The 15,159-nt window shown below is 35.5% G+C and overlaps 1 protein-coding gene across 8 annotated transcripts in view; it reads left to right on the forward strand.

Annotated features, from left to right (window-relative positions):
- The window catches only part of LOC127848193 (zinc finger protein 418-like), a 33,401-nt gene extending 21,017 nt beyond the window's left edge, over positions 1-12,384 (forward strand). For 5 of the 8 annotated variants that reach the window (XM_052380504.1, XM_052380505.1, XM_052380503.1 and 2 more), the window contains 5 exons: positions 989-1,100; positions 2,826-2,902; positions 3,149-3,340; positions 5,827-5,992; positions 9,883-11,167. In XM_052380504.1, coding sequence (XP_052236464.1) covers positions 989-1,100; positions 2,826-2,902; positions 3,149-3,340; positions 5,827-5,992; positions 9,883-10,940 — 1,605 coding nt within the window. In that variant the 3' untranslated portion in view covers positions 10,941-11,167. Of the gene's footprint in view, positions 1-988; positions 1,101-2,825; positions 2,903-3,148; positions 3,341-5,826; positions 5,993-9,882 lie in introns of all 8 variants that reach the window. The other 3 variants (XM_052380509.1, XM_052380508.1, XM_052380510.1) reach the window with 3 other exon arrangements.
- Positions 12,385-15,159: the final 2,775 nt, after the last annotated feature.

Raw genomic sequence — 15,159 nt, forward strand, 5'->3', positions numbered from 1 at the left:
AGTTTAGCCTGTTCAGTCCGCACAGGCTTATCATGGATAAAACTTTTCGCTTGTATGATATTTTTCATTTGAAGAACGTCTCTTCTGCAAAAATCAAGTTTAGGCGGAAAGTGTCGTCCCTGATTAATCTGGGACAACACTTAACGCAAATGCTTAAAATCCCCTTTTGACAGAGCACAATTTTAAGTCTTTAGCTGCTTGCAGGGTTTTTTTTTGGCCCGATTTTAAAGCCGAAATTCGGCTATGTTCCCAATCCCAAAAAGTATACTTTTTTCCCAAAATGTGGCAAAAAATTCCCAATTTCCAAAAAAAAAATTTTTTTTTTTTTTAAGAAGTGTCTAATGCGTATTTTATATCAATTTTATTTCAATTACATCTTACAAAGTATTATATGATTTTGTTCTTTTAATTTGAATGATTATAAAGAGTTATGTCAAATTTAGTATTTCCCTAATCAGTGGACTTTTCGTGTGCAAAAAAAGGCTAATGAATTTATTTTCCCAATTTCATGAAAATGCCGATAAAATTCCAAATTCGTAAGCCATGGGCTATCTTCCCAAAAAGTGGAAAAAAACCTGGCTTGGCAGAGTTTGCTTGAGTTTGTTTGAGTTTGTGACCAGTATTTGCAGAATAAAGGCCCTTCGTCTGTTTGTTTTTTATGCTCGCACCTAATGAGGGCAGTGATGGTGGCACATAGGTTCGCAGATGGTAAAGAATAAAAATAAAATTGCGGTGACCAGTATTTGCAGAATAAATGCCCTTTGACTGTTTTTTATGCTCACACTTTATGACGGGAATATTTTGGGGAGCCATTATTATTGATTCGCCAAGGACAGTCCTAGCAATGAATTTGTGCACATCCATATTTTGGTTCGAATATTTTTGACAGAACATTGAGTAAAATCTCCTTTTTTTACCCATAACTCAAAAAGTATTGCTGATAAAGAGCTGAAACTTAACGTACATATTTATATATCATCTATTGCAGAGAATGAAGAAAGCCAAGACCCCAGAAAAAGACAAGACCGAGTACAGTCTTCCAGAGAGGAACCTGTCCAGCTTTATGAACCTTGAACCTTGTGATAATGACCATTTTCTCTGTAAGCCCTTGAACAAAACATCCATTATCTTGCACTAGAAAGTCTTACTTATGACCAACAAACATAATAATCATGTTTAGCTTCCTGAGAACTTACTTTAGTTAGTTTAAACCTATTTATTTTAGCTCGATTGCATCGAAAGCCTTAGGCTTATTTGAAACGCTGTTGAGTCCGTTTCTTGCGACTAGAACCAGTTCCTTGTGTCTTTGAGAGAGATCTAAAGAACACTCCCACGGTGGAGATCAAACCCATGAACTCCCGGTTGCTAGGCGGACACCATGTCCACTACGCCATGGCGACCTTTACAAGTTGTGCTATTGTGGTTAGTCTTAAATGAAGTGTCATGTGTTGTTCATGGTCAACATTTGGCTTGTAACCACTCTACAGGAAACAGTTAAATCAATAGTGATAAAACTTTATATTCATATTTATATATATATATATATTTATATTCAGTATATTTATATTGAAACCAAGTTAGAACCTGGGTCAAGCAGGTTAAAAACTATCGAATCCTAGAAAAGTTGTCTTATTACTCTAGAAGGCACATGTATGAATCAATCTTGATAAAGCTTGGTCAAAATGCTACACTTTGCAAAATGGGTTTAGTTGAGTGAAAACTAGGTCACCAGGTCAAATTTTGAAAACCTTTTAACATTTAAAGCCTTGTGTTAGACTTAATCTTGATAAAACTGACTAATGTGGTTGTTTACCTTCGGGACTTTGGTTAAAAACCATGGCCCGAGCACACTGCTTAACATTAATACACTGCGTTAAAATGGTCGAAAACGGCCATATGATTAGCCCGATTTTACTGGGCTGAACCATAAATATAATAGGGTATTTTGCAGTGTTGGTGCGGTGCTTTAATAAAAATCTAATAATTTAAAAATAGCTTTACTTTTAACTGTTAAAGCGTTAAATATAAACGAGATACTCAACACAAGAATCTTTGCATATAAAATCTTGATAAAACTTGGTCAGAATGTTTATATATAACAATATCTAGGCCAAGTACAACTAATGATGAAGTGCGTTTTGAACTAGGTCAATGGGTCAATTTCAGAAAAACCTTGTACCTTGTAACCATATGAGAAGCCGCTTAAATTGTCAATCTTGAAGAACCTTGGTCAGAATGTTCATCTTGACAGTAGCTAATTAGAATTTTTGTCAGATGTAATAAAAAATTATGTCCCCGGGTCAAATCCGAGAAAAATAGTAATAACACTTCAAATGCCTCATTTGTGGCTTTGTTTGGATTAAACTTGTAAATGCTTTTCTTGGCCATATCTAGGCCTTAAGTAAAACTGTGTCACAGGAAGAAACAAACTAAGTAACTAGGTCAAATGATTGACCTTTTTAAACAATTGTACCTTGTTCTCAGGTGAGTGCTTCATAGTAATCATGGCTCCTTCGTTATGCTTCTTCGTTCACGTGGAGTGTATTTGCTTAGATCTGTCAGATTATAAATGTGTTGCACATAACTTAGAACTTATAACTTTGATGACATCATATGAGCCTTATTTTGTGCACTAATGACTCTGGGAATAGTAAAAATATAGGGTGTTGTGACCCAAAGGCTGTCTTTCAGATATGTTTCTTAATTAGCAGTTTAATAATATTCATAATGCATATAAGTGGGTTATTAAAAGCTGATGTTCTATTGCCTGAAATAAGTCTTTTACTTAGTTTGATTATTGTCTTGTGTTTATTTGGCTCTCTTAGACTCTGGAGAATGCAACAAGGAGTTTGAAGGGGACTGTCCTGTCCATGGACCCTATAACTACATACAGGACAAAGAGGTGAAGCTGTGTTCATCTTAAGATCGTTAACTTCATGTGTTGGAGAAAATAAGTGAAAAACTAACATATTAGTTTAGGCTTATAAGACTGTTACTTAAGATTTGTATTACTGGTAATGCATGTAACAGCTTTTCGTTGTTTTAATATTTGTCAATATATTTAAGAAATGCCTTAAATATGCCCTTATTATTCTAATACAAAAGAGAGTTTTCAGTACATTCTCATAAACCTTAATATGAACTGCAGGTGCCAGAAGGGGACCCACTTAAAGCTGACCATACATTGCCAGATTGCCTTGAAATCAAAACGTCCAAAATAGCTGGAGCTGGTCTCGGTGTATTTTCCAAGGAGGGACTGGAATCCAGTGTCATGTTTGGACCATATGGGGGCGATATCGTTGCTGACAACCAGAAATCAGGATATTGCTGGCAGGTAAAGGTGAGGTGTTGCAAAGCTTGATGCATTGATACCTTTTTATGCCCCCCTTCGAAGAAGAGGGGGTATACTGTTTTGCACATGTCGGTCCGTCCACCAGATGGTTTCCGGATGATAACTCAAGAACGCTTAGGCCTAGGATCATGAAACTTCATAGGTACATTGATCATGACTGGCAGATGACCCAAATTGATTTTCAGGTCACTAGGTCAAAGGTCAGGGTCACAGTAACTCGAAATAGTAAAATGGTTTCCGGATGATAACTCAAGAATGCTTACGCCTAGGATCATGAAACTTCATAGGTACATTAATCATGACTGGCGGATGACCCCTATTGATTTTCGGGTCACTAGGTCAAAGGTCAAGGTCACAGTTACTCGAAACAGTAAAATGGTTTCTGGATGATAACTAAAGAATGCTTACGCCTAGGATCATGAAACTTCATAGGAACATTGATCATGACTGGCAGATGACCCCTATTGATTTTCAGTTCACTAGGTCAAATGTCAAGGTCACAGTGACTCGAAACAGTAAAATGGTTTCAGGATGATGACTCAAGAATGCTTACGCCAAGGATCATGAAACTTCATAGGTACATTGATAATGACTGGCGTATGACCCCTATTTATTTTCAGGTCACTAGGTCAAAGGTCAAGGTCACAGTGACTCGAAAAAGTAAAATGGTTTCTTGATGATAACTCAAGAATGCTTACGCCTAGGATCATGAAACTTCATAGGTACATTAATCATGAATGGCGTATGACCCCTATTTATTTTCAGGTCACTAGGTCAAAGGTCAAGGTCACAGTGACTCGAAAAAGTAAAATGGTTTCTGGATGATAACTCAAGAATGCTTACGCCTAGGATCATGAAACTTCATAGGTACATTAATCATGATTGGCAGATGATCCCTATTGATTTTCAGGTCACTAGGTCAAAGGTCAAGGTCACAGTGGCTCGAAATAGTAAAATGGTTTCCGGATGATAACTCAAGAATGCTTGTGCCTAGGATCATGAAACTTCATAGGTACATTGATCATGACTGGCAAATGACCCCTATTGATTTTCAGGTCACTAGGTCAAAGGTCAATGTCACAGTGACTCGAAACAGTATAATGGTTCCCGGATGATAACTCAAGAATGCTTACGCCTAGGATCATGAAACTTCATAGGTACATTGATAATGACTGGCGGATGACCCCTATTGATTTACAGGTCACTAGGTCAAAGGTCAAGGTCACAGTGACAAAACACGTATTCCCACAATGGCTGCCACTACAACTGACAGCCCATATGGGGGGCATGCATGTTTTACAAACAGTCCTTGTTTAGTTTGAAATGCAAGGGTTATTTCATAAAGTCCAAAAGGCTTGAAAATAAAGAGCTGCATTTTCAACAAATGTATTATCTATCTAGCAGTCTCTAATGGGGATTGAATGTGTGTTATGCCACCACAGTGAGGGAGGCATTAAATATGCTACTTGTCCGTCTGTCCCTCAGCATGTTTGCTCACCCCAAAGCTTTAATGGACGGATCTTGCGCAAACTGTTAAATGACTTTAATTTTTAGATGATTGTAAAAAATTAATTTCCAGGACTACATGAGTTCAGGCAGGATTATGGTCATTTGTCTGTTTTAAAAGCCCTGTTTTCTATGTAACTTTTTAGTGAATCTTCTTCAAACTTTCAAAGATGAATGACCTTAATAAATAGATGATTGCAACGAAAGGAACTTTGGCTGCAACGTGTTTTGGCAGACTTATGGAATTTGTCTGTTTTACTCATCTTTAATTACTTGGTTGATCTAGTTTAGATTTTCACAGTTGATTTATCTTAATTTTCTGAAGATAATTGTTATGAAATGAACTACCACAATGTTCGGCAGAGTAAGGGTCCTTTGTCTGGTTTTTCTCTATGAAATATGTAGTCCCAAACTTTAGTTTTAATGCCTCTAAGTGCATGGCAGATTTTGCTCAGACTTTAAGAGCTGATTGTCCTTAGTGTGTAGATGATTGTTAAGAGTAATTTCAACTGCGACAGTTTTGGCTGAATTTTGGAAAAAAAATATGTTTCTGCTGTCGAATTAAATATTATTCGTCCGTGTCCAAATATGTTGCTCGAGTCTTTGTATCTGTGACGTGTTTTAAGTTGATGTCACTATTTTGTGTTCTATAAAATCATGCTCGCATGAATAGATTTTACACATCTTGTGAAACTGATTCAGTTATTATTTAAATTAGTGTGCAATTCAACAATGTGATTTACTATACTATTTTACATGAATGAAACTTAAAAAAAAAAGAAACAAATTAATAAGTCTGTTTGTTCTGTTGAAAATATTGTAAGATGACAACTGCTGTTTAATTTAGAAACGCATTCGTTGGTCTAGTCTAACAATTGAATTTTGCTCTTATATCTTGTTTCATGTTTTCTTGTGTGTACATCTTGTGTAATTGTTTGTTTTTGATGGTAAGATTCTATGCAATTCAGACCTTAAAGGAAGGCAATCCAAGCCACTTTGTGGATGTCCAGAACAAGGCCACCTCTAACTGGATGAGATACGTGAATTGTGCAATGACGAAGGCAGAACAGAACCTTGTAGCGTTTCAGTACAAAGGAGGCATCTCTTACTGCACATTAAAGCCAGTTTCACCAGGTATACAGGCATGTTGTATGACTAAATATATGTGATATTCAATGAAATTTTGTCTGACTAGAGCAGTCTCACATTGGCAATACGGGTTCAATTCCCTGTACCAGCGCATATGAGTTTGCTCGATTGTCCCTTATACAGGAAAAGTGTGGTTTTCTCCGGGTTCTCTTGAGTTTCCCCACAGCACAATGTTACACCAATATTAAATACCTTGTGTATTAAATAAAACGTTGGACATTGGAGCTATAATTCAAACTTCTTCTCACGTCTGAGATCTGTCGCAGATTCACTCCAGGACCTTGCATACAGCAGCCTCAGACCTTTTAAACGTCAAGATATGAGCACGTTTTTTCTGTCCTTCACACTTTTGGTTCCATCGCCAATAATGTTTTGAATGTTGAAATATCTTTCATATTATGAGCTATGTAAAACAAAATTTGTTTGGCAAACAAAGAATATTACATGGCCTAATTTTTGTGATAATAAATATTTGTTGTCTAGGTTTTTATGACAATAAAAGAAGGTTTGCATCAAACATAAGTATTGAAAGTAGAAAATGTAAATTTTTTTGTAAGCATCCCTGTTTTCCGTGTGCCTTCCAGTGTTACATCGCTAGTTTATGAGGATGTAAAATTGCATATTTTGTCAAAACTACTTCAAAAAACATTTCCTCTTTCTAAAAATGTAAGAAATTGACATGAGCTTGGAATTGCAGTAGAAATTTATCAAATCAATGCAAGTTTATTTTTAGCTCACTTGAGCACAAAGTGCTCATGGTGAGCTTTTGTGATCACCTTTTGTCCGTCGTCAACATTTGGCTTGTTAACACTCTAGAGGCCACATTTATTGTCTGATCTTCATGAAACTTTGTCAGAAGATTTGCCCCAATGATATGTTGGTCGATTTCGAAACTGGATCACGTGAGGTCCAAAGCTAGGTCACTAGGTCAAATTAAAGAAAAAGCTTCTTAACACTCTAGAAGTCACATTTATTGTCCAATCTTCATTAAACTTTGTCAGAATATTTGTCCCAATATTATCTCAGCTGAGTTCGAAAATGGTTCTGGTCAGTTGAAAAACACAACCGCCAGTGAGCGGGGCAGTTTTCCTAATATGGCTATAGTAAAACCTTGTTAACACTCTAGAAGTCTTATTTGTAGTCCAACCTTCATGACACTTGGTCAGAACATTTGTTCTAATCATATCTCGGCTGAGTTCTAAAATGGATCCGGTTCGTTGAAAAACTTGGCCGCCAGGGTGCGGGGCAGTTTATATGGCAATAGTAAAACCTTGTTAACACTCTAGGAGTCTTATTTATTATCCAACTATCATGAAACTTGATCAGAACATTTGTTCTTATGATAGCTAGGCTGAGTTTGAAAATGGTTTCAACCCATTGAAAAACATGGCGGCTAGGGGGCGAGGCAGTTTTCCTTATATGGTTATACTAAAACCTTGTTAACACTCTAGAAGTCACATTTATAGTGCAATCTTCATTAAACTTGGTCATAACATTTGTCTCAATGATAGCTCAGTTGAGTTTGAAAATGGTTCTGGTCCATTAAAATATATGGCTACCAGGGGGTGGGGCAGTTTGCCTAATATGGCTATAGTAAAACCTAGTTAACACTCTAGGAGTCACATTTATAGTCAAATCTTAATGAAACTTGGTCAGAACATTTGTTCTTATGATAGCTAGGCTGAGTTTGAAATAAGTTCTGGTCGGTTGAAAAACATGGCCGCCAGGGGGCGGGGCAGTTTTCCTTATACGGCTATAGTAAAACCTATTTAACACTGTTAAAGTCACATTTATATTCCAATCTTCATGGAAAATGGTCCGAAGATTTGTTCTAATGATTGTTTGGCTGAGTTCGAAAATGGTTACAGTTTGTTGAAAAACATGGCCACCAGGGGAGAGGCAGTTTTCTTAATACGATTATATTAAAAGCATGTTAACACTTAGTTGTAGTGAGGATGTTGGTGCACGATGATGGTGATGGTGGTGGTGGTTGTGGTGATGATGATGATGATGATGATGATGATGATGATGATTAATTTTGCAGAAATTCAACATAGTGTTAAAACCAATGAGACAATACGAGTTGTTACATATGAATCTCATTTGACCTTAATCATACACTTCCTACTCTCTATAAAACTCATTTATACCTGTGCATTGTTGCAGTACAATAGTGTGGATTGATGCCTTCTTAATGTGTAACACTTTCTGAAAATTGGCCCCAATTAACTCGGCTCTCCCATCAAAGACCTTTGTCTTGATGTCAGTTGAACAACATTCATAAGATATATTACAACTTGAAACGTTTTAGGCCTACAGTTTTTAGTCAGTCAGTAGTTTGTGTGTGATTATGAACGATTTGTGATTTTAACAGGCTTTATTGTTGTTTCAATTGGAAATATCATTGCATTGTGAGTCTGAAAATTATTCCAGTTGTTCGAAAACACTATGTCGAAAATGTGAACAATTTGGTAGTGAAAAAAACTACAATTTTTCACATATTTTAAGAAGCACAACAATCTGTTTGGTTAAAAAGAATAGTTGTTATGGCAGTTGTTTTTGCAAAACTAATGTTTTTATGCGACAGATTTGTGTGCATTTAAATTGCAAATAGTTTGACAGTTGTTTTGATATGATAATTTGTCTAATGTCTTGTGTGTGTTTACTTCTATATTTGCACACACTTGTAACTATAAGAAAGATCAATTGATGTTTTGTATCTTAAAAGATCAATATTGAATTTCTAGTACATATTCTTATTCTCATTTACTTCTTTACAACCGACTTTGATATATGATAACAATTCAACATATTGTATTTAATTATGCAAACACTAATTGATAAACACTCAATCTATTGAAAAATATAGTTTTCAGTATCTAAAGCTGTTCTTGTAAAATGAAGTTTGAACATAGTCATCTCCTATAACATCCAAAGATGCGGAGATGCTTATGTTATGATCTCAAAGCTGGACAACAATTTGTGGAAAAATGAACTTCCATTTTCTTTTGCTGATGTTCATTATTAAATTACTGTCCTAATATTACTTTTATCCAAAATATAGCTTTGTCTCAATGGGTAACAAATGCCTATTTTAAATAACATAAACACACACACACACACACATACAAAACTACCTATAACGCATATATGTATATATCTGCCGAAACAACAAACCCTTTCTTTCCACAACACATCGTTAACAACCCTTGCTTAACATTAATGCTACTCAGGTGAGCGACCCAGGGCCACTTTGGCCCTTTTGTTCATCAAAAGTTGGAAACGAAGAGATAAGGGATGTAACAAAAAATGTCTGTCCAGAAAAAAAATGTGCTCACATACACAACAATGCTTCTGACTATGTTTTGTTGGATATGAGGCTATTTAATTTGTGAACACATAAACAAATAATTGGGCTGTGCTCTGTGAAAAGAGGATTTAATGCATGTGCGTAAAGTGTCGTCCCTGATAAGCCTTTGAAGTCTGAACAGGCTTATCAGGGATGACACTTAAAACACATGCATTAAACCCTTTTCACATATTGAGGTTGAATTGTTTGTTTTTACACCTTGCCTTTCTTCTCTACAATTCTATTTAGAACATAAAAATATTACAAATAGCAAAAGAAAACACATATAACTAAAAACATGGCTTGACTTAAAACCTGTCCTGCATTTCAGTCTTGGAATCAAAACTATAGAATATGTTGAGATAATAAACAATTATTAATAATTTATTGTTATAAAATTAACACACATGTTCGTTTCCAGAAATAAATGTGGGGCATAATTCACATTTGTGACAAGGTCTAGTTAAGGTATTTATTGTTTCTGGGACATTAAAAAAAAAACTTGTTTATATTTCTATTGCTACAGGAGAGGAACTGCTGGTCTGGTACGGAGAAAAATTCGCCAGAGAACTTGGCCTCATCAGAGACAAAAACGTGTCCAGTAAAAACAGTGGTCTCTTGAAGATACACATTAGGATACACACAGGAAGACATTACAAGTGTGAAGTGTGTGGCTATTTATGTAATCGTAGTGATGTGTTGAAGATACACATGAGGATACATACAGGTGAGAGACCGTACAAGTGTGAGGTTTGTGGATTTCAATGTAAACATAGTCATCACTTGAAGACACACATGATGATACACACAGGAGAAAGACCGTATAAGTGTGAAGAGTGTGGCTATGAATGTAAATGTAGTGGTGATTTGAAGAGACACATGAGGATACATACAGGAGAAAGACCGTACAAGTGTGGGAAGTGTGGCTATGAATGTAAATGTAGTGGAGATTTGAAAAGACACATGATGATACACACAGGAGAAAGACCGTACACGTGTGAGGAGTGTGGCTATGAATGTAATCGTAGTGATGATTTGAAGAGACACATGATGATACACACAGGAGAAAGACCGTACACGTGTGATGAGTGTGGCTATTGTTGTAAACAGAGTCATCACTTGAAGACACACATGAGGAAACATACAGGGGAAAGACCGTACAAGTGTGAGGAGTGTGGCTATTTATGTAAACAGAGTGGTCACTTGAAGGAACACATGAGGATACATACAGGAGAGAGACCATACAGGTGTAAAATGTGTGATTTTGCTTGTAAAAACAGTGGTCACTTGAAAAGACACATGATGATACATACAGGAGAAAGTCCGTACACGTGTAAGATGTGTGATTATGCATGTAAACGTAGTGGAGATTTGAAAAAACACATGAGGATACATACAGGAGAAAGACCGTATAAGTGTGAGGAGTGTTGCTATGAATGTAAATGTAGTGGTGATTTGAAGAGACACATGAGGATACACACAGGAGAAAGACCGTACAAGTGTGAGGAGTGTGGCTATGAATGTAAACGTAGTGGTGATTTGAAGAAACACATGAGGATTCATTATAGGGGAAACACCGGTTAAGTGTGAGGAGTGTTGCTATTTATGTAAACAGAGTGGTCACTTGAAGGAACACATGAGGATACATACAGGACAGAGACCATACAGGTGTAAAATGTGTGATTTTGCATGTAAAAACAGTGGTCACTTGAAGAGACACATGATGATACATACAGGAGAGAGTCCGTACACGTGTAAGATTTGTGATTATGCATGTAAAGAGAGTGGTTCGTTGAAAAAACACATGAAGATACATACAGGAGAAAGACCGTATAAGTGTGAGGAGTGTGATTTTGCGTGTAAACAAAGTCGTGCGTTGACGAAACACATGATGATACATACAGGCAAGAGACCGTACAAGTGTGAGGAGTGTGATTATGCATGTATTCAGAGTGATTGCATGAAGAGACACATGAAGAAACATGCTCGGTTGTACTTCTAACCATAGTGATGATTTGAAGAAATGCATGAGGATACATACAGGAGGTGTGTGGCTATTCATGGATCCATGGGAGGAAGACTTTAAAAAGTGTTAGGTGTGTAGTTATCCATGTATCTTTGGGAGGAAGACTTTAAAGAGTGTTAGGCGTGTGGTTATCCATGATCCACGGGAGGAAGACTTACAAAAGTGTTAGATGTGCGGTTATCCATGTATCCATGGGATTAAGACTTTAAAGATTGTTAGGTGTGTTGTTATCCATGTAACCAGAGTGGTGACAGGTCCCTTGAAAACTTGAAGAGGCACATGAGAATATAAAAGACTAGAATATAAGAGAAGCAAAAGCTAAACATGAACATATAAAAAAAACCTCTGAAACCAGTAGAGACAAAGTGACGCACGTAATTTTGCATGACATTACGACACAATAAATCATTGCTTAGTAGAGCAGCATTCAACATAAATTTTAATTTACTCGTCCAATCGGTTTTATAATTTATTATGAACAGTGCCCGATGCGCACACATCTGCTTACCTGCTTTGCCTATCATTTTAAAAATCTCCGTCACATAATTCAATATACACTTTACTTCGGAAAAATGGCGTACTTTTGTTCATATTTCACATGATTTTCATAAAGAAAAATTCTGCAATAATTGGTGTTCTCTTGCTTACTTGAATGTCAATTACGACAAGTAGATAATTGCTTTGTTCATTTGTACCTTTTTCAAGGTTTGCACAATATTTGTTTCTAGTTATTTGTCATTGTGTTCTACGTCTTTTACTCACGCTCTTATGATTATCCCATCAAGATGTTTATGGTTAATGTCTTTTAACAATTTTACATTCAATAATGGTTTTGTCGATGATATTTGTGTTATGTAATTCCCTATCGAATGTGTCAAGATGATCTTGTTTTTTTTTCTTCGAGTTTGCGTGTTTTTGTATTTATGTAAATGAGGCATTTCTGCTTGTTTTATTGCGTAAAGTACCTTTAATAATCTCCAATAAAGTATTTGGGTTTGCAACTGTGCGTTTTATCTCATGTTTATTTGAGCCCGATAGTGTGCATATAATAAAATGCACATTTATTAGTGTGCATATAAAAAAGCACATGTATTAATGTGCATATAATACAATGCACATTTATAAATTCTTATGTACCGTAGTACTGGTACATCAGCTAGCCCAGGAAAAAGTGTTGAGTTTGTTAACAGTCCATGATATGAATGAAATACTTTTGAAAACGGCAATAAAACAACTAAACAAAGAAGCAAACACTTTTTTAGGGCTCATGTAATATGCTAACCCTCATTCAAATCAGTATGATCACCATGACATACTAGTTTGCAAAAAGTTACCAGACGTGTCCATATGCCAAATATGCATGCTCCAGCTACCAATCCATTCCACGTATAATTTAACAGGCCATGCTCATAATAGTACAAACTGAACCAGAAGTTTTCACGGGCCATGTAAGCTAGTGTAATTTAACAATTCTTTTCAACTTGTGTGTGTCTATTAAATAAATAAGGTAGGAGTGCTGGGACACACTCAGGGTCCTCACATAATGCAGCCATTTGCGCGGAAGAACATCATAAACTTGAATTACACGCTTGACTGATTCTCGGCGAATCACACTTGCATAATGTTTATATGTGTACTTATGCTTTTACCTTTTATTGCATGCATGCTATTATATATTATTTAAATGGACTTTTTAACATAGCTAAAAGACAATTGTAAAAGATACGTCATGGATTCAAAAACAACTACTAGTATATGCATTACATTCAAACAACCAAAATAACACTCCCGACTAAGACAAATGTTAAGAATATTTGTTCTTTTATTGATAGTCATCAATCGAAATCGGAAAAATCGTTAAAAAAAACATTTGTTATTCTTTTCATTTGCATTTATAATTAAGCACACAAGTGTTTTATGGACAAACAACCATCCAAAGCCTGCGTTTTGTAATGGTAGTTTGTTCTAGTGGCCCCAGGTTCTAACTTAAGGGCAGGCACATTTTTTATTCTATCTTTTTTGCTTGTTTGTACAATTAATAAACACTATTCCAAATAGTATAGTTGTGTTAGTAAATTCATTTAATGACATTAAAATAAACGATTATCTGTTAACAATCATCTTTAGATAAATGGCAAGACTTATGTCTTAAAAGCGTCACTCTCCACATACTTAAAAAAACTACTGCATGACTCCTTAATCATTCTATAAGATTTTTTTAATGGACAATAGAATTCTTTCATTAAATTTCATGTCACGATGACGTCAATTTGACATTTGTAACTCGTACATGTCTGTGAGGTTCTACGTTAAGTAACGTTAATTTGAAGAGTAAAGGAGTTACAGCGTTGGTGGTGATTTGTATATAGTTAAATTATACATGGAATGGAGGTGATGTCCCAGCGTGCTCGCAAAATATAGTGCCACGCAATCATATTATATTGAAGTCTATGGCGCTGGAAACGTTCATATCCTCTTCTTCTATTCCTGACCTCTCGGTCGCTACGCGGACACCATCTCAAATACGCCACGATGGCGACGATATTTTTTATCATTTGTGTTTCTTCTACTTCAACATGTTAATAGTCTTTACTTGCATACTTCATGTTTGAACAAATTGAGTATAATTTTGGTTGAAGCAAAGATATGTCAATTCACATTCATTCGCTGATATTTGGTAGCAGCTGATGATTTATCATTTAAGGAAAACTTAAATAATTACATCATTTAATGTTACTTTTACCAAGGGAACCAGACTGCGTGTTACAACCGTTTTGAAGGGTGCCGGTCAATTCGTACCTAACTCAACTCGCACGGTAGTCAACTGGCACGTTTTTTTGATCTCGCACGTGTTTTTTGGTCAACTCGCACTTTTCAAATTCAACTCGCATCCCCAATAAAACGTTCAGCAATAGATGTTGGATATAATATGATCATTGGTTAATAAGTGTATATTATAGAGATGTTGTCTTTTTTATTATCTGAATACACGGTTGTCACAATAAAAGAGATCTTAAAAAAGGTTTCAGATTCGCAAATTGTCATTGTAGTTATGATATTTGTGAGGAAACAGTAATACCAGAAACGTAGATAGCTACGTCTCTGGTAATACTGAACATTTAATAGTGTAGCCGGCACTGTTTTATTGCTTAAGTTTCTTACAGCATTTTTATCACATGCTATACCCTGTTTCCCATGTAATACAACCATTACATTTTTTATATTACACATGTGTAATTCACATCTTTAAGCGTTCTCATTGGCTTAGTTTTCGTTTTTTGACCAATCGTATTTTGTTATTTTTCTGAAATGACGTTGCCACGTCAAATAACGTCACGAAATGTAAACAAAATTTGGTATTTATCATTATATTTGCGTATTTATTTAATTTGCCCCTTAAAAGGCATGTGATAAAAAAGATCTGACACTCGTTGTCATATCATACAATATTTTATTAAACTGGTCCAGGAAATTCGTTAGTAAGCTCGCCAAAGGCTCGCTTACTAACAAAATTCCAAAACTCGTTTAATAAAATATGGTATAATATGACAACTCGTGCCAGATCCTATATATATCACACAATTTTAGATTATTAATCCTTAATTAATGCTTCATAATAGTATCAATCACTCTTAGTTTGTATCAACTATATGTACATATATATATATATATATATATATATATATATATGTTTTACACAATTCCCTTGAATATAATGATATAAATAAACGAGCATTGCTTATATAAAGTATAAAATACGCTTCTAATTGTATGAGC

This window comes from Dreissena polymorpha, chromosome 10, assembly GCF_020536995.1.
Source record: "Dreissena polymorpha isolate Duluth1 chromosome 10, UMN_Dpol_1.0, whole genome shotgun sequence".
Lineage (NCBI taxonomy): Eukaryota > Metazoa > Mollusca > Bivalvia > Myida > Dreissenidae > Dreissena > Dreissena polymorpha.